Below are 19,751 nucleotides of genomic sequence, written 5' to 3'. Positions count from 1 at the left end.
CATCCTGTTGGATGGCGAAATCTCCCCTGGTATTGAACCAGATCATCCACATCCAAATATGTAACCTAATAACTCAACTGGGTCATGGTTCTTTCATATTATTCAGCCCAGCCGGTTCCGACTGAAGCAAGCAAACGCAATTGTTTGGTCGATGGTCATTTCACAACAGATTATAGAATTGGTATCCCAGCTGACCTGCGAGGGATTGCTGAGGGATGTGGTAATTCGTTTTAAAACAACTTAACCTTAACGCAGGGGTAAAGGTGCTGGATTGCAAACAAATGCACGTTGTTGTAACAAAGTACGTCAAAGAGAACACGTCAAGTCGAACTCGTTTCGCGTAACCTGCGCTGGATCAACTCTACGTGGCCACGCTATGACGGGGAGTCTACCTGCACGCTTGTTTGTACCGCGTATCATGAATTTTCTCAACTGCAAACGGCTGGGTCATACGATTAATCATTGTAGTAATAAACCACGATGTGATAAATGTGGGGAGACGCTTCCTACAGTAAGGATAATGAAAAGTATATTTACTGTGAGAGTCCTCATGAACTAAGATCGTGTACTCTGTACAAGCAAATCGGGAAAAAAAACTTAACTTGTATGGAACGCTCAAAGCACTGTTTGCAGAAATGTTAATGTTCTTTTAGAAATAAAAAAATTATGCTCACTTACAAACTAACGAGTCAGATTCCGACAAGAAGTATCCATCCTGCCCACATTTGCATCCACGGCAACCTCTGTAGTGAATGCGTTTCCGAGAATGCGACGCTCTTCTCGGTACTACGCGAAAGATTGTCCGTTGTCTAAACAGTCGACAACAATAATCAAAGGTTCTCATCCCATTGTACCCCATATCCTTTCCGTACTGCTGTTTACACTACTAATAGAAGTTTAGAGTAAATTAAGGACACATTAAATCAAATGTTAAAGCATGTGTCACGTAGTATTCGGAAACTGTATTAATTCTGTACCTAATAACATGCTACTAGTGGTCAGATTTGAAAACTTCAAACCGCGGTTTGCTTGGAAAATACACGTGTTTCAGTGGGAAAAAGTTACATCTTGATATGATCAGTAAACAGTTGTGCTAGATGGAAGACGGGAACAAAAAGATGGGTAATGTCAGAGACATAACCGCAATGAAGTAGAATACATAGTTTTTTCCTTCTAACTTATGCCGTAAATTGTCATCGGTGACTCTATGTAAGTCGTTTGGGATTATTTTTTTTCCAACTTTGGTAAATAAAAATCTCAATCGATATTTATCAAATTCGAAATAAAATACCATCGCATTCAGTGTTCTGGTATGTGCAAGCACTTTAAAACAATGAACATTTCCTCCAGGACAATATTTGCAAGGACTTTTATTACTTTCATAGTAATATTATTTACTACAAAAAATCTGGAACTGAACCACTCCTGAACGTGTCCTTCGGTCATTACTTGACTCGAAACTATTTTCTCCATTCGATCGAATTTGAGTGTAGTGTGCTGAATACTCTTTATTTAAAACACAGATCTAACTGTGTTTCAAATAAAGCAACAAACGCAGATTTTTTTACGCAGTTTTTGCAAAAATATTCTTTTGAATGCAAAAGACTTAGAAGATTTTCGGAAAAATAGAAGAGAGGGGTCTGGAAGACACCTTATGACCCGCACCCCAACAATATGGGTAGTTTCGGAATGGTCTTGACGAGTAGGAGACAAAGGTCTATGTTTGACGCCATTTTTAATTCCAACATGGCGACTTCCGGGTTAGCCACATTCACTATAACCCAGTCAATATGAGTGATTTCGGAATGATCTTAACGAGTAGGTTCCAAAAATTGATTTTTGGCGTCATTTTGAAATCCAAGATGGCGATTTCTGATTTAGCGAAGTTCGCTATAACCCAATCAATATGGGTATTTTTGGAAGTTGAAGTTGTAGTACAAATAGTTTTAATTAAACAGTTGAATTTACTTAAATTTTAGCAATATGTTTAATTTGAATAAATTCAAACCCCCAACTCACACCACATACGTCTCTTTCTTCTCTCTCTCTTCCATTCTCACCGTACTTTCCTGGATGAACACATAAAAATATTTTGCATTTTGCTGGTTTATGATTAGATCTTATATTTGAGGGTGATTTAGACACATTCCACGCACTTGTATCGCTTACCTCATGAAAATAAATCTGCTAATATAAGTAGAAGTTATTCTGAAATATGTTGGTATAGGTTTAAGGTTCCCAAATCATTTATCCCATTTTATTATATATATATATATATATATATATATATATATATATATATATATATATATATATATATATATATATATATATATATATATATATATATATATATATATATATATATATATATATATATATATATATATATATATATATATATATATATATATATATATATATATATATATATATATATATATATATATATATATATATATATATATATATATATATATATATATATATATATATATATATATATATATATATATATATATATATATATATATATATATATATATATATATATATATATATATATATATATATATATATATATATATATATATATATATATATATATATATATATATATATATATATATATATATAGATTTCATTTTTGGACGCAGATTTTTTGAGTGAATTGATTGCCGGATAAAAGGGGGGCAAAAATTGACCATTTTTGCGTTGTCCCCTAACGCAAAAATCATATCATTTCAATTTTTCACGAAAACAATGCACGATATTTATGAAATATTTTCAGAAGCTATTAGTACTCATCAATACCTTTCTAAAAATGTGCTATTTGTATATAACAAACTTTGAAATCGTTCTTTCATAGGGGTGCACTGAAGTGTTTTCCCCTAACGCTTTAAGTTACATTACGATAAATCCTTCTGCAGAAATACTTTGAGAGTCTACAGAACAGGATATAGACATAAATGATATAAGCTACCTATTTCAGAAATAGCGCAGCCATGCAGTGGTATGAGTGGCCTAAGGGTGGAAAGAGGGGGGGGGGGTTATGCCATTAAGGGGCAGGACTACCTTATGATATCGCAAAATAATCGAGATTTTATTACATCGATCAATGGATAAACTATCTAAGGATAAATCAACAATTTCAGAACAGGGTTCAAAGATGGAATGGAACGCAATATGCCAAACAAGTATGAGAGCGCATGGAAGAATTTGGTCATAGAGAATAACACTCACTTGTCCTCCTTAAATATTCTTTGAAATTGACGGGATAATACTGTTCAACACACGATCGGGGAGCAGAACGAAAAAAAAATGGCGAAAGTTTTGGGTCCCAGGAAACCCCTGGTGAAGACTGGTGAAGAAATTTTTGGAAAACATTGGAACCGGGCTTCACAGTTTAAAACCAAAGTTTGTATGGAGAACTAGGGGTGTTCAAGAGGCAAGATATCAATGAAAATGGTCATCTTAAATTTTCGCATAAAGTCTTACATAAAATGCTTATTACATCGAAAAAGTAATCTAGGCAAGTTTTTAGCTCAATCGGACATCAATAAGGGGGTACGTTTGAATATTGTTTTCATAATATAAGAAAAAATCCAAAGGGGGTAGTACATGAAATGTTGAAAATCGAAAAAAAATTCTTGTCGAAATATGTCTAAAAATAGCATGAATCATCAGCTTCTATTCTCAAAACAAACGAAAACCGCTGAAAACAAATTGTAAATTTTTTTTAGGTCCAAGGACTTGGAAATTTTTGAAAAATTGATTCGAAAATCGAAAATTTTACTGTAATGCCCCGCGATTGAAAAAAAAAAATTACCATCGAACTGGGCTTGGTAGCAGCACAAATAAAAAGATGGCAGGGATTTGGGGTTCCAACTAAATCACCGTGAAGGAATTTTTTAAGAAAAAAAAAATGGAACGGGACTTCACAGTTTATAATTATTGACCACTTGGAACAAACCACGCTTTGTCTTGTCGGAATTGATTTTCTTCTACATGAACCAAACATCGTAGTTTAACACAGCTTTTTAATGTTTTTATAGCACGTTGAAGTCAAAATTTTATCGAGGATACGCATTTCTCAGAATTCGTAAATAAAAGATACAATTTCACGAAATTCTACTGTTTTCTATCATTTAGATAATTCAGTGATAAGCTGACCCATAAGACCGCAATTGTGTGCAGATTTTTAACAATTTTTTCATACTGCAATATATCTAAATTTTCAAAAAGATGCGTCTTTCCCTTCTATTTCCAAATATCGCGTAAAACGGATGCATTTTGATTAATTTCCGCGATCATAACTATAAAGTGCCGTTTACTTTTAACGCAACAAGAAAATAAATATTGAACCACCCTAATGACGTTTTTTGATCTGCCCTAATCAACAGTCAATTTTATTTTCAAGATTTTATAATGTCAAAAAACAAAGCCAGCGCATTAGAATTGCTTGAAAAAATTTATTTTGTCAACAAAATGAAAAATTGTTGAGTCACTCTAATAAACAGTTAATTTTATTTAATATATTTTCCGATGTCAGTGTATTCAACTTACCAAAACTACTTGAAACCACCTTTTTCGAACCATTAGAAAGTGGCGATTGTGGTCTACAATCTCTTCTATACCGGGCCACACTGTGGTATGCGGTGTGGCCTGTTCTCAATCCATATTAGATTGATTTCTAAATATCATTTGTCAAATACACATGAAGGTGAAACTAGAAATATATCTATTTTGGCATTTCAAATCTTTGTTTTGAGTTATTCACATATCTAGAGGTAATATACTTCGCTTTGTTTGAGCTTCAACAAACACTTCGGTCGCGTTATGGGACAACACTTCATATGCGACCGTTTGTGTTCATTTTGGTGTTGTCTCCTAACGCAGAGTTTGCAACGGTCGTGAAAAAAATTTCATGAAAGCACGAAAATCTAAGTATACAGTATCGCTCTGTGACTATCGATGATTAAATTCCTAGAACAAATGGATGCTCTAAAGTTTGAGATAGAGCAGGTTTTTTGATAATGAAATGATAATCTGAAAAACATCGAACCCATAACATTAACGTTGTGTTAGGACTTTTAAAGAATTCAATTAAGTGTTTTGAGCGTACATCGTAGGATTTTTCAAACGACAAGCTGTTAACAGTTGTATAATGCGTGCAAACGTTGTCCCCTAACGCTGGAATGTGTCTCTAAAGTTTTCAATGGTTAAAAGTTGGCATTTTTGATGAGGTTTTTGTTAATTTTCTCAAAATAATGAATTATGATTATAGCAATATCTATTATCCAAAAGTTGGGTTTTAGGACGATTCATAATTTATTCTTCAACATCATATTCCTATCTCTTCTCGTTTCTTTGTAATTTCATTACTAAAGTTTTCCTGTAATCGACTTGCAAGTGTTTAAAGGACTCTAATCTAAAAAATATGCTTTATATCATTATTTCCAAGGCTTCATTGGAAAGTTGAGAAAATTTTCTTTCGATGTATTACAAATATCCTTTAGTGAAGTGCACTTTAGTCAAGTGACCTTTTTCTAGTAAAATAACTCAAAATTAGCATTTTTAGGAGAGTTTTGTAATTATTCTAATTATTATTCAACTAAATTTACTATTGTTCATTTGGTGTCTCTTAACATTCTCTATAAGTTGTTGTTTGACACTTTATTTCTATCGCTTTTCATTTCGCTGCAATTTAATGGTTAACATAGCATGACCTCAAAATCGTTATTTTTGCATATGAAGCGAGGTGATAAAAATGATTTTGCTTCGAAACTAAAAGAGATAATTGAATGGAGTCAAAGAAAGAATTGTAGAACTTGCTGAGATACATTATTTCGATGATAATAATGTGATGTTCATTATTTACTTTTTTAAGTAAATTAACGAAAATGCTAAAAATAACATTAAAAATAAGAAAACATACAATAAGTGCCATACTTTTGCAATAAGAGCTAGCGTTAGAAAAATGAGATAAAAATACCAAAACTCATGAAAACAAAAAAAAATGAGTGAATCATGTCTAAGAACAAATTATGCAGCCTCTTCAAGACTAACAATATGAATTATTAAAATGGTGATGTTAACTATTAAGATTTTTGCGAAATGAACGAAAAATCGATCAAAATTGTTAAATTTTAAATAAGTTACTGTGAAAAGGTAACTTGACCTCACTAGCTGAAACATGTGAGGACATCATTCAATGGGAAATTTTCTCACCTATCCAATCGATCTAAAAGATTTGAAATACAAAGTATACTTTTTGAGTTAGAGCTATTTTAAGACAACTAAGTTTTTAACTCAAAAAGTTCATTAACTTAGTAACGGTTGATATTTGATGGTATGTGTAGAACGATTTTTTTTCTCCTCGAGAGGTTCTTAACCATGAACCAAACACCCTGTATTATATGATACCAAGTTCCGTAATCGGTTTCACAAAGATCACACGAATAATACTCAGAACGCTGAATAGTAGGCAGGAGATAATTAAGTTTGCGATGCCCAGTCAGTGCTCTGACTAGAATATCGCAATTGAATTTGAAAAAATGCAAAAAATATCTTGGACATTTTCGGACTCACATCCGGCAGAACAGTCTTAGTTTGAAGGCAAGTGTGCAAACTACGCCGATGGTTGGCATGTTCTGATGTGCTTTATCCAACTTATCGATAGTGGTAGAACTGGTTGTGGACCAACGAAGTCAGTCACAGCGCTTGCTCTAGCTAATTCGTCCGATCATTCACTTCCACTAATGCTGGAATGACCGGGTACCCATGGAAGGTAAATAGCATTTGAAATGCTATTCTTCCATTAAAGTTCGGCATGCAACTACTGCCGAACTAAGTGCTTTTATGGCAGCCTGACCGTCAGAGCAAAAATAAAATGTTTTACTCCCTTGAAGTGCCGGTTCGCAAAGATTTCTGCTTGGAATACGGTACAGTATCTACCAAGCGAATGAGATTAGTTTAATCTCAGTAAAACAAACTACGTTTTCTTACAGTTGTCGCTCCATACAGCCACTGCTCGCGAGGAGGAATTTTCACATTTAAAGTTTTAAAAAGGTCACTGGGAGCAAGTCTAACCATTTGGAGCCCCAGTCTTGTGTGGCTAGTTGCACGATCTGTTGGGTTACGATTCCAGATCCCAGTAACCTTAAGGCGGTATGCACAAGAAAGTGCATCTTGTTTCAGAAACACATGTAGTGGTTTTAAGTTCAGGAGTGCCTCTAGAGCAGCAGTAGGTGTTGTCGAGAACGCACCAATCATCGCCATCAAGACCATCCTCTGAAGATGGTTTATCTTTGATTGGATTGCCAAAACTTCTCCTATTTACCACCAAACAAGGTCTAACAACTGTTGTGTAGATCCACTGAATGTACTTGGGTTTGAGTCCTCAAGATTTGCCGAAAGTCCGTGTACATTGGCCGAAGGCCATGCAAGCTTTTGTTAATCCTGAAATCGATGTGAGCTGTCCAGTTAAGTTTTGAGTCAAGAACTACCCCAAAGTACTTAACTTGATCTGCAATAATAATTTCAGAGTTAAAGAACTGCAATGGACGAGCTCCGGTTGTAATCCTTCGTTGCGTGAAAAGCGTGTTTTATATGGATTAACTGATAGCCCAACATGAAGACACCATTGCTCAACAACACATAAGGCTTGTTGCATTAAATCAAAAAGTGTGTTAATTGAAATACCGGTGATCATTATATGATAATCATCGGCGAAACCATACGTCGGAAACCCAAGCTCATTAAGTTTCCTCAACAAGCCATCGGCGACAAGGTTACATAGAAGTGGTGACAGCGCACCACCTTGAGGACATCCGCAGACACTCAGTTTCCTTATCTCTACTTCTCTTAACGATTAGCACAGATGTCGATTGCTAAGCATTGCGTGTATCTAGTTCGTGATATATGAAGGTACTCCATGATCTCGTGCTGCTTCCAAAATGGATTCGAAAGACACGTTATCAAAAGCACCTTCAATATCGAGAAAAACTCCTAAACTTGATTGCTTTTGTGAAAAAGCTTTTTCAATGTTGTAGACAACATTGTGTAACAGGGTGGTAGTAGACTTCCCCCGCTGATATGCATGTTGCATTGCATGCAGCGGGTGCTCGCCCAAGCTACCATCCCGAATGTAGTGGTCGATTAAACGTTCCACTGATTTGAGAAGGAAGGAGGTCAGACTGATCGGTCTAAAGCTCTTTGCCTCCTCATAAGTGACGCGGCCACCTTTGGGAATGAATTTGACAGTTATTTCCCGCCACGCTAATGGAATGTATCCTGTTGCAAGACTGCAAATAAGAACCTTTTTCAAAATATGCTTGAAGTGTTCATATCCTTTTTGTAGTAGAACTGGAATAATTCCGTCCTTTCCCGGAGACTTATACGGAGCAAAACATTCAATCGCCCATTTGATCGATTCGGTTGTCACAATTCTACGAGCAAATGCCCAAGAATCAGAACTGCCTGAAAAGAACTCAGGGGCAGTCGTCAGTGATGGCTCCGTACAACCTGGAAAGTGTGTGTCAAAAAGACAGTTGAGTACTACATCTTCGTAAGACGAGTATTCACCATTAGCAGTTCTAATGGAACTGACATGAAAGTCTTTTGATTTCGAAAGTAACTTATTTAATCTACTAGTCTCGTTGAGATTTGTCATTCGTGAAGATGTTTTTCTAGCCATTTCACTCAGAGGATCGAAGGGCATTTCTGTATGCTTTGCGAGCCAACCTAAAGGCCTCCGACCCGTCCCTGCATCTGCGATTCTAAGCTCTTCTACGTACCTGTTTGGGTCTAATAAGTTCGATATTCCACCAAGGTATTCCTCTAGAAGCACGCATAACTCGAAGCGGACAAGCCTCTTCGTAAGCTGCTACTATGAGTGAGCTTGTTTTATCCACGACCTCACCCAAATAAACTGGAGGTTCAATCGTCGTAAGTTACCCATGGAACCGAGTCGCCTAGCCCTCTTCATAGAGGTCCAAGTTCCTACATTTTGGATTACGATATGTGACGATATCTAGTAAGACATTTAAATGATTGAAGACTATGTACACCCAGGTTTTTTTTACGCGGGGGATACGTACGTGTAATTCGAAAATCCGCGTAAAAAACCGCGTTAATTGGAAAATCCGCGTAAAAAAACTCTTAGACTTACAATATTTTTGGAAGTTTTTTGCACGGATTTCGCAATTAATGCGGTTTTTGCAAAAATATTCTAAGTCCTTTTGAATGCAAAAGATTTTCGGAAAAAGGAAGAGACGGGTCTGGAAGACGCCTTATGGCCCGCACCCCAACAATATGGGTATTTTCGGAATGGTCTTGAAGTGTAGGAGTCAGAAATGGACTTTTGACGCCATTTTGAAATCAAAGATGGCTACTTTCGGTTTAGCGAAATTCGCTGTAACCCAATCAATATGAGTATTTTTGGAACCTACTCGTTAAGATCATTCCAAAACACGCATATTGACTGGATTATAGTGAATGTAGCTAACTCGGAAGTCGCCATCTTGGAATTCAAAAAGGCGTCAAATATCGACCTTTGTCTCCTACTCGTCAAGCCCATTCCGAAAATACCCATATTAATTGGGTTATAGCGAATTTCGCTAAACCGGAAGTCACCATCTTCGATTTCAAAATGGCGTCAAAAATCAATTTCTGGCACCTACTCTGCAAGACCATTCCGAAAATACCCATATTGTTGGGGTGCGGGCCATAAGGAGTCTTCCAGACCCGTCTCTTCCATTTTTCCGAATATCTTCGAAGTCTTTTGCATTCAAAAGGACTTACAATATTTTTGCAAAAACCGCGTTAATTGGAAAATCCGCGTAAATAAAACCTCGTAAAAAACCGCGCAAAAAGAAACCGCGTTAAAAAAACCTGGGTGTACTTATGATCAGATAACGACGGTTCGAGCTTGTTTGGTACGAGCCAGTTTGCCAGCTCATGCGTAATACCGCCAGAGCAGAGAGTTACATCTAACACCTCTTCTCTGCCAGATCGTGCAAATGTTAGGCAATTTCCTACATTAAGTATGGGCAGATTTGTACTGCTTAAGTATTCCATCAATTCGGTGCCTCGCAAATTGATATCTGAGCTGCCCCAAATTATGTGGTGGGCATTTGCATCAGCGCCGATTATGAGGGAAACCCATTTCTGCCACAGTATGATACAACCCTTTTGAAGTCATCAGAAGGTGATGCGACAAATATGCCGAACAATAGACGTATTTCTTGTTTATGTTGTCAACTTTACCGTATTTACCGTGACAGCACAAATATCGCCAGTTGTGAGGTCGAATATAAGACATGCGTCAATAGCACTATTCGCAAGTATACATGCATGAGGCATTTCACGTGCATTTCTCATGCCATTTTTGTTGAAAGCTACGAAGACTGGGTTAAGTAGCTTTCAAAGATAGAAGTTTCCTTTATGGAAATACGGTTCTTGAACTAAAGCTATGGAAGCTTTTCCTTCCTGCACAAGGCGGGATAGATTCATAGTTGTTGTACGTTTATGCTGAAGATTAATTTGTGCTACTCTAACCATACTCAATTACAGCACTATATATTTCATTATCAGCACTTGTTTTCCAGCAACTAGAAGATACCAAACACGAGGACTTATAATCGCGTATAGTGAACCCCGAAATGGGCATTAGGGACATGACTATCATTTGAGTCCCACGATTTGCGAAGAAACAAACGGCCACTGTGTCAGAGATTCGCTTAACACAGCAAGGGTAAGACCCATACTCCGTGACGATAGACCGGATACTCCGTGCACGACTGGCATATCCTGCCAGCCATTCAGTCCTCGCCACGGAGAAACACCTTGACTTGTGGACTCCTGTTTCAGTCGTCTCTTACCACATGGGAACAGGAACCCAGTGGTTCAATTCATGGTTGAGATACTTCAACCCACCAGATGCCACACGGCCTCTAGGCTGGTTTTGTCCGGAGAAAGATAATAGACTTATCAACCTCTTAGTGCACCACAGCCGGTGCAATGGAGAAATGATTTTGAATCAGATTCTAAAGGAGTTAAATCGACGATGGATAAAGGGTTCACCAAAACGGCTGTCAACTATTGGTTAGCACGACATTTTGGAGTATCGTTGGGGCACTTATGTATGTGAGATGGTATGTGCTATGCCGGACATAGCAGTGAGTGCTTCTATTCTTGGGCGCAGTGCTACTGCACCAACACAAGCGGATACGATAGCGGCTAAGCGAGTTGTTCACTATCTAAAGACCACAAAGTCGTGGCAGTTCAGATGGAAAATTCGTTGGGTATTCCGATACAGATTGGGCCAGCAATTTGAAAACCAGAAAATCGACGAACTGCCAAAAAGTGCAAAAACTCTATATGTTACCAATTACGACATAAAAGGGGTGCCGCATTTGTGAAAATCCTTCCAGATAAGTTTTTATATTATCTTGACAATAACTGTAAATGGAACACTATGAAACAGTGTTCATATTGAAGTCCGAACCTATCACGGTGGACGGCTTAGTTTTGATGTATTCTATTAATATGATAGCTGAATGTACAATGACTTTCTCAAAATTTTAATCATTGCTGTATAAGCCGATCCCATTTAACCCCAACCATTGTCATTCTACGAATAAAAATTGATTCCCAAAATTCAAAAAAAAAAAAAACTTACCACATTCTGCCTCAGCAGATCCAGCTTATCACACTTCAACCGGGTTATTTCCTGCTTGAACCCGTCCAACTGCTGTACCACCTCCTGCGCCATAATCAGCCCGGCAGCACCACCGCTAGCAACGCTTCCACCCATACAGTTAGCCGTCGTCGTACCCGCATTACTACCGGTGCTACTCCTCAGATCCCGGATACTATCCCCACCGGTACTACCGGTACCGACACTGACACTGATCACACTGCCACCGCCATTGGTGGACCGTTCCGTCCGATCACCGCCATCCAGACAGAGCGAGCAAGCCTTCGTCGTGGCGTCCGCCGATGACATCGACTCGAGCCCCGTATCGCTGTCGATGTAGGTCGCTCCGGCATCTACGTTTGGGAAAACTACAGTTCGTGATTGCGGTTCGTCGATTTGGGGTTTCGTTAGTCGGAAGGGAATAGGATAAGGATGGGGGGTGGGGGTGCCATGCATTAATTTATAATTTAAAAACCAGAAGCGGGGAAATTTTTTGAAGAGGAGGAAAAAGAGAAGCAAACATTTGCTGATTAGTTTTCGGTTCTGTTCAAGCGACTTAAAATCGATTAGAATGGTGATGGTGTGCGAGGTGGTAGGTGGTAGGTCAAACGGCGTAACGTCGCCAAACGGGGATGTGTGATGTGCGAATGTGATGGATGGGTGATTGTTTGATAAGGACATGCGAATACTAACCCATTGGATCTAGATCGACACTGTTGAGACTGGAGTCATCGCTCGTTTCGGACATAGCTACTGGACCATTGTTGTTGTTGTTGTTACCAACTCCGTTGGAAAGTCCTTTTGGTCCGTGGACACCATTTGCACCGTGGTTATTGTTAGCGGTATTGCTGTTGTTATTGTTCAAATTGTTTGGATTCAACGAACAGCGTGATGTAATGTCCGGTGAGGAGGCAACCGAATCGTTGGGAGATTTCCGCGAACCAGTTGTACTGCTTTTGGAAAGTGATCGACCGATCTGTAAACGAAACGATTAGAATCGACTTAAATCAGATAAAAATCATTTAACTACTCACATTGATGCCTTGTCCTGATCCGAAAGGTGCGTCGGAAACCTCCTTGGATTTTTTGATAGAATTCTGATGTTTTTGGTTGGAATCTATTCCGTTCGTGGGATCCGAGTTCTGTGATCTTAGCCGGGCGTTAAGCGCTTTCTTAACGGTATCGATGAACCGAGAACCAGTGAATCCACCTTCAGATTTCGGAGTCTCTGGAGTGGGTGAAGTCGGAGCTCCTAACAAATCAGCTCCCAGGAAATCCCGCGTCTTCTCCTTCAGTTCATCGACCAGATTCTGTAGCAGGGAAGTCCTTGTCCGTAGTTCCAATTGGGCAAATTTGTCCGCCTTGTAGCAAGCATTTTCCGCGTTAATCAGTTTGGTCAGGAGAAACTCTTTCAGCTCAGGTCCCTTTTTGAATACTGATGGTTGGGGAAGAGTTGGACCGAAAAACGGAACGTCATCGCGAGCGGTCACTGAAATCTTATACCGACAGTTGGGAGTGTTGGGTTCTAGTGGTTGAACAACGATGAATGCGTGCAGGAAATGACTCGCAATCATCGCCGGTGAGAAGGGAGTGTTTTCTTCTTGAAACACAATCGCTACGATGTCGTTTCCTATGTGTCGCTTCCGTTGTAGCTGCTGAGGATCACCTTCTGTGTAGGGAAGTAGAGTGGAAACATGGAACATGATCTCCCGTTCTTTGAACACTTCGTAGACAGCAGTATCGCCAGTGTGACCGTTTTGAATGTCTAGTCCTCCTCGATAACCCTTGTGATCACGTAGCCGTATTCGTTGACCGAGAAGATCGAGGAATTCTTCGAAAGCTGGCGTTGTATCACTGTTGCAGAAGAGTTCTTCCTCAGCCGTCTGACCGTAGCGTTGGTAGAGAACACCGAACTTGAAATTTGTGACTAGCACATGCTCATCGTAGCTTGCGATCAGGGTGGATGCTTTCGGACACAGCACAGGCATAAAACTGTCAACGTTGATCTGTTCGTTCAATAACCGTGCCATCTTGATCGGTGAAGGGTTCGATCCGAGGCACGAGGCTGGAATGATTTCATGCATTGTTCCTGTTCGTAGTCGAAGCAGTATCCGAATATGATCCTGACTGGCCACATTTTCCGACTTGATCGAGAGCAGTACTGGACCAAGTTGATCATCATGACCGACCAGACTCGAATGTTCCCGTGAGATGAAAAACCGCCGGTAGCACTTGGCCGTGTCGTCCGATTCGATCTTACCCACTCGCCAGGTCGTATGCGATGGGATATCGTATCCCGAGTCATGATCGGTTCCATCGATCCAGTAACCTCCGTGGTTTGGTAGCACGATCATCGGATAGGGAGCCGCTTTGCTGAGGTGATCCTCTAGTAATCGTTGTAGCGGTGGGACTGCCGAAATGATTGACGAACTTTGGGAACTGACCGACGATTGGCTCTGGTACTGCGGGCGATGGTGTAGGGAGCTTCCGTTCGAGAGCGTATGATGAAGGTGCCCGCTGCTACTGTTCGAGAGCAGATGCGGTGATGCGGGCGTCGAACTGGAATTCGAGTGTGGATTCGAGGACATGGAGTTCGAGTGCCGCAGCAGCGATCGGGTTTGTTGTTGGGGCATCTGAACGAGGAGATTGTTCGCCGACGATGGGTCATTGTTGTTGCTGCTGCCGTGGGGGTTTAAGATTCGTTCTTCACGGGAGTTCTGGAAATGAGGAAATAAGAGAAATCATTAGGCGGGTTGTCATTTTAATTAAGCGATTCGGTTTCGGCAGCTTGAAAATAGTTTTAATCAATTTCGCACGGATCGAAATTATTGCAGCGAGACAAATTCAAATAAACTATTTGCATTCGGCGCGCCGCTTTCAATTTTCGTCCAGCCTGAAGGTAATACTCAATAACAGATCGCCGAGGACGCACACATTGCGATGTCATAAGCGGCACGATCGCTGTTTGTGTGACTCAGGAGTTTGAAGGCCACGCGCGCTTTGCTTTACCTGCCAGATCCAAACATGGCGTCACCCCCGCAAGCAACAATTCGATCACGTTCGATTGGAACGGACTGAGATTGCGAATCGGCGCACACGTCCATCCGTTCACGAACGAATCAATAGCAAAAAATGCGTCTAAATGAGATCAATCAATGGTGAATTGTTTGTTTGCTTTCCAGCGATGGCGATGACAGTTTCTGTTTCTTTCGACCGATTTTTTTTTAAATTAGAGATCCCCACGCGTGGAAAAGTAGGCTGGTGTTGTTATCCTCTACTTCCCCGTGTGAGTCATTAACGACCATTGCTAGGTAGCCGGTTGCGATGCGTTGATTGATTGTTGCGAACCGATGACAGATGAGGTCATTGAAGGTGTGGCAAACGGAAAGGACATTGGAAATATTGAGAATACACGCGCGTGTAAAAAAAAAGTATTTTTGGAAAGTGTTCACGTTATTTACGTTGGCGCGGTGAACTTTATCGTATGGTTGTTTTACACACAAATATTCGCTTGGACAATATTTGAACTAATAAAAACGGTACTACCTGTCAGACGTCAGAGTGCCGAGGCATTCGTGTCGGGTGAGCTAGAAGAATTAATTTTAATAATGAGAATCACGTGAAAACGGCACTAAAACTATCGTAATGCGATGTTTATCGCCGTGCAGAAAAAAAAGCTCCAAGGAAAGGACCATAATACCGAAGGTCAATTTGTTGAATAGCAAAAAACTAAGGAGAGTTTGAAACACAAAACAGAAGGTCAATAAAAAGAAATTGTTAAGGCGATTATCGTAGCAGGCCATCAATCAGAACGACGTCGACTGGCGTCGAAATTACCCCTTATAATGAGCTAGTGATGAATCATTCAATGGATCTCAGTAGCCATGTCAGAACGTTTCCACCGTACAGGAACATACGGTTGACATTTGGGCTTTGGGTAACATATTTATCACCTTCGCACGAACAGAAGAGCAGATTGCAAATATAGTGTGAGTGTAAAGCGGGCCTTACACGTTCAATATTTTTGTCAATACTAGAGTGTATTGACAAAAGTATTGTACGTGTAATGGAAAAAAAAAATATTGACGATGTGGATTTCAAACGGGACTGAAATATTGTAACAATATCGTCAATACGCGTATTGACAAAAATATTGAATGTGTAAGGGCCGCTTAATAAAAAAAAACAAAGTAGGCTTAGAAAGAAATCAGATCATTCATAAAATTGTTAGCCATTCTCCAACTGAGTAATGGCGCAAACTGAAAGGTGTGAAACAGTTATGCGTGTACCTGTAGGTAGGAGCAGTTTGCGTTGGAATGTCTAAAACATTTAGCTATCGCTTCGTTCGGCTCTTGTTTAAATTGTTTATGCAAATTTAATTCCAAGCAATCTTCACCCAAGCCGTTCGAAGAACGGCGGGAAAAGCAAACATAAATAAAACCAAGAGATAACACCGGTCGACCGACATGCAATAGTGCTATTACAGAGTGTACCTGACTATGTGAATTTTCTTAGCCCATTCAAAACTTTCCGCCAGCCAGTCAGAACTTTTGCACCTTCTCGGTAGCTCGGCTACCTTACGTAGGTAGGCTGGAAGGCGTAACGGTGTTGCCGACGCAGAGTGCCGCAGTACTGAGCAGAAAGTGGCCAACCACTTCCGCTCGGTAGACCGTAAACCCCGCCGAGAGCTTATTTTAATTATCCAGACATACTTCGTACTTTAGGTAAATTTGGATCCGACATTCGACGCTGCACAGAACGTATGATAGTAAAGCGAGTGGAACATGCTTCCTATCCAAGTAACCTGCATTGCGATGGCAGTTCGAAAAAAAAAAATATGGTTGACCGCTGTCAGTCAGTAACGCCTTTCCCGTGTCCGTAGGCATAAAAGATCATGGTCTACTGCGAGCAAAATTAATATGTATAGTTCTATTTGAATCCACCGCTGTACCGGGGTTCAACGTGTAATGAGCGAAAAAGGCGTATTATGTGATGCAACATGATAATGGAAGCCTCCTCACCTTTATCCTATATAGGTCTATACAGACAGACGAAGGAAGTGGTGCAGAAACAAAAGAAAGAACCTTTCTGCTGTGCGCTGTCTGTCTGTCTGACTGTCTGCCGATGTCCACACTAATGACGATGACGAAGTCAAGCGCGCTGGGAAATGTTGTGAAAAGCCCGAGTGTCGTAATCTACATAATCATAATTGAATGTGGGAAAATGACCATCCCCGTTTTGGCCCAACAGCGGCTGAATCTTTTTTTTTTTTAGATATGCACAAGGCTACCATTATTCGTCGTTGTGTGCAGAGCAGGCGGTGGCGACGGTTGCTAGACTGAAGAACGATGAGAAAATGTTGTTCTTTCTTCACGCATGACCGAATCAAGTGAGCCGGTATCAGATAGGTATACTACGGTTGAGTGGGAGGGTGATTCACCGGGTGATGATTGTAGATGGAAATGTTCTTCTTTACAACTTGCAAGTACATAGCTGTCATTTCGCAAAAGTATCGTCTCGAGACAAGTCAAGTTTCCGGCAACAACAGTGCCTCACTCGCAGCAGGAAGCAATCCGTGGTTTGACAAGCTGAAGATTTGCAACATAAATTTAAATGGAATCGCTGTCTGATCAAAGCATGCTATTTGTTTTTAATTATTTTTTTCAGTTTGTTTATTCGACAAGTGAAGAATCGATGCAGTTAATACATTTTCATTTATCTTTAATATATATCGGAATTACGGATGATAAAGTTTTTCTCGATTTTTTCGATCAACCAGAGGACCCCTGCTTGTGTGTTGGGGAGCTTTCTGCAACCTTATCAATGTTTAAATTCATCGGAATGCTCTAGCAAAAATTGATGGATTTCCTGCACATAGCCGTTCTGAACAACCATCTAAAGGGTATTACCACGGTATATAGTCCGAATAATAGTTAACGCGTCAAGTTGTCTTCTTCCAGAAAATCATCGATTTCTTCAGAGCAGATACGGAGCTTGTCCATGGTACAACGAGGTAGCAAATCTATGCCGTGCGCCGATTGTCAATCTTCTCTATCTTCTATCAAAAGACACCGGCGATCAGGGTGTATGGGGCAGTGACCCTTGAGCTAACTCCCTAGCTATAATAGAGCGGGTTCGACTATCGTAATGACTTCCGCTGGACTAAATACCAATTTATAATCGCACTAATTGTAGGTGATTAATTAAACAAAATAAATAAATTCACCGATGAATGCAGGGTGCGTGACGAATTTTTGCAGTAATTTTCAAAGAGCACTTTTTAATACTTGCGGACCATGATTCACACATGGACGGCTCATTCTGTCAGGTGTCAGATGTAAACAAACAGTGTTGAGTAAACGTAAAGATGTCTAGTCTGGAGAGCAATTGGCCAGCCGCTATCGTTTTATTGCGCGCAAGCGCAAAGGAAGTGGTTTGGTCGGTAAATGTGTCGGAAAGAACGATTTTTTTTATAAAAATGACTCGGGAAGGTGATAAACTGTCGTACCTACCTACACGGAAAAAATCCGTTCATAAATTCATGAACAAAAGGCCACGATTTCGTGAACTGAACGATTTACGAAAACCGTGACCAAGTTCCTGAAATTATGAGTAATAAATCTCGTATTCATGAAACTATTTGAGTTTTCTAAAAACCAGTTCGCCCCGAATATATATGTACATGGCGTTACATTAGAATGTTTTGGTTGGGTTTGGTGTTGTTCCCTGGACATGTTTAGTTTTTGTTGTGATTCTTGTTCATGATTTGGGAATACACAGTAGACAGCCAAACGTTGTTCATGATTTCAAGAGCTTATTCGCGATGTTCGTAATTTCCATTCACGTTATCGTGATATTTTAGTCATGAGTAGAGTGCTTTATGTTCATGATTTCAGGATCTTTGTCACGATTTTAAATATTTTTGTCACGAGTTGTGTGATTTAAGTTCATGATTTCAGGATCTTAGTCGCGATTTTTGTAACTTCTGTTCATGTTATCATGATATTTTATTTTAGAACTTACTTTCAAAGAGTAATGTAACTAATGTTCATGATATCAGCAGTTTTATCATGGTATTCGTAGATTCTCTTCGCTTTATCGTGATCTATTACTTTTTGGTTACTAATGGATTTTTTACTCGGAATAACGTGACAACATGAACTGGATCATTACAATAAGACTCATTCGCGATATCTGGTTCTGTGAACTATATCACGCACACTATTTTGGGTTCTCAGTGTACTTTTCGTTTTCTGTCCGGACGTCACAATGAACCTTATCAAATAAATAATGATGTTCGACGTTCTAATAGCTTTTTTATATCTATTGCTCGTACCTATTACTGGTCGCTAGCATATCTATTATTGGGTATTTCATAAAAAAGTGCATGGAACAAAAATGATTCCACAAACAATACTCCAACTTTTGTGATAGAGTTCACGTAAAAATTTCATTAGCATGTTGCATGGAATTGGAAATGATTAGGGATATCTTCTAAATATCACAAGCACGCAAATAGCTACTAGATAGATCGTAAATCATGTACTAGGAATCATGAACCAGTTTATGAATACATGAACAATATTTCATGATTTCGTGAACTATTTCACGAGTACGGATATTGGATCGTGACTAGTATGTTAGGAATCATGAATAAGTTCACGAGTACATGAATAATATTTTATGATTTCGTGATCTATTTCACGAAAACGACTGGTAAGTTGTGACTATTATACTAGGTATCATGAACTGGTTCACGAATACATGAATAATATTTCATGATGTCGTGAACTATTTTACGAGCATAGATATTGGATCATGATTAATATATTAGGAATCATGAATTAGTTCACGAGGATTGAATGGATTCATGAATAAAATTCCGAATTTCGTGAAATAGTTCACGAAAAAATAACCAGAAAATTTTGATTTTGTGAACTATTGTTCCTATAACTATGAAAAAAAAATCATGAGTCAACCTTTGGTTTTATGACTAATGTTCATAAAGTTGTGAACTAGTTCTCGGCAGAAACCGTGACTGAGGTTCACA

The 19,751-nt window shown here is 39.2% G+C and overlaps 1 protein-coding gene across 6 annotated transcripts in view; it reads right to left on the bottom strand.

The window, feature by feature from the left end:
* LOC131686141 (rap1 GTPase-activating protein 1) overlaps positions 1-19,751 on the bottom strand; it is a 521,880-nt gene that overhangs the window by 17,467 nt on the left and 484,662 nt on the right. For 5 of the 6 annotated variants that reach the window (XM_058970317.1, XM_058970321.1, XM_058970320.1 and 2 more), the window contains 3 exons: positions 12,736-14,418; positions 12,395-12,677; positions 11,684-12,069 (listed from right to left, as the gene is read on the bottom strand). In XM_058970317.1, the coding sequence (XP_058826300.1) occupies positions 11,684-12,069; positions 12,395-12,677; positions 12,736-14,418 (2,352 nt within the window). The remainder of the gene's footprint in view (positions 1-11,683; positions 12,070-12,394; positions 12,678-12,735; positions 14,419-19,751) is intronic. The other variant, XM_058970318.1, reaches the window with a different exon arrangement.

The sequence above is a fragment of the Topomyia yanbarensis genome, chromosome 2 (assembly GCF_030247195.1).
Source record: "Topomyia yanbarensis strain Yona2022 chromosome 2, ASM3024719v1, whole genome shotgun sequence".
Classification (NCBI taxonomy): domain Eukaryota; kingdom Metazoa; phylum Arthropoda; class Insecta; order Diptera; family Culicidae; genus Topomyia; species Topomyia yanbarensis.
The sequence above is the reverse complement of the archived record's forward strand: the minus strand, read 5'-3'. Positions and strand labels throughout refer to the sequence as shown.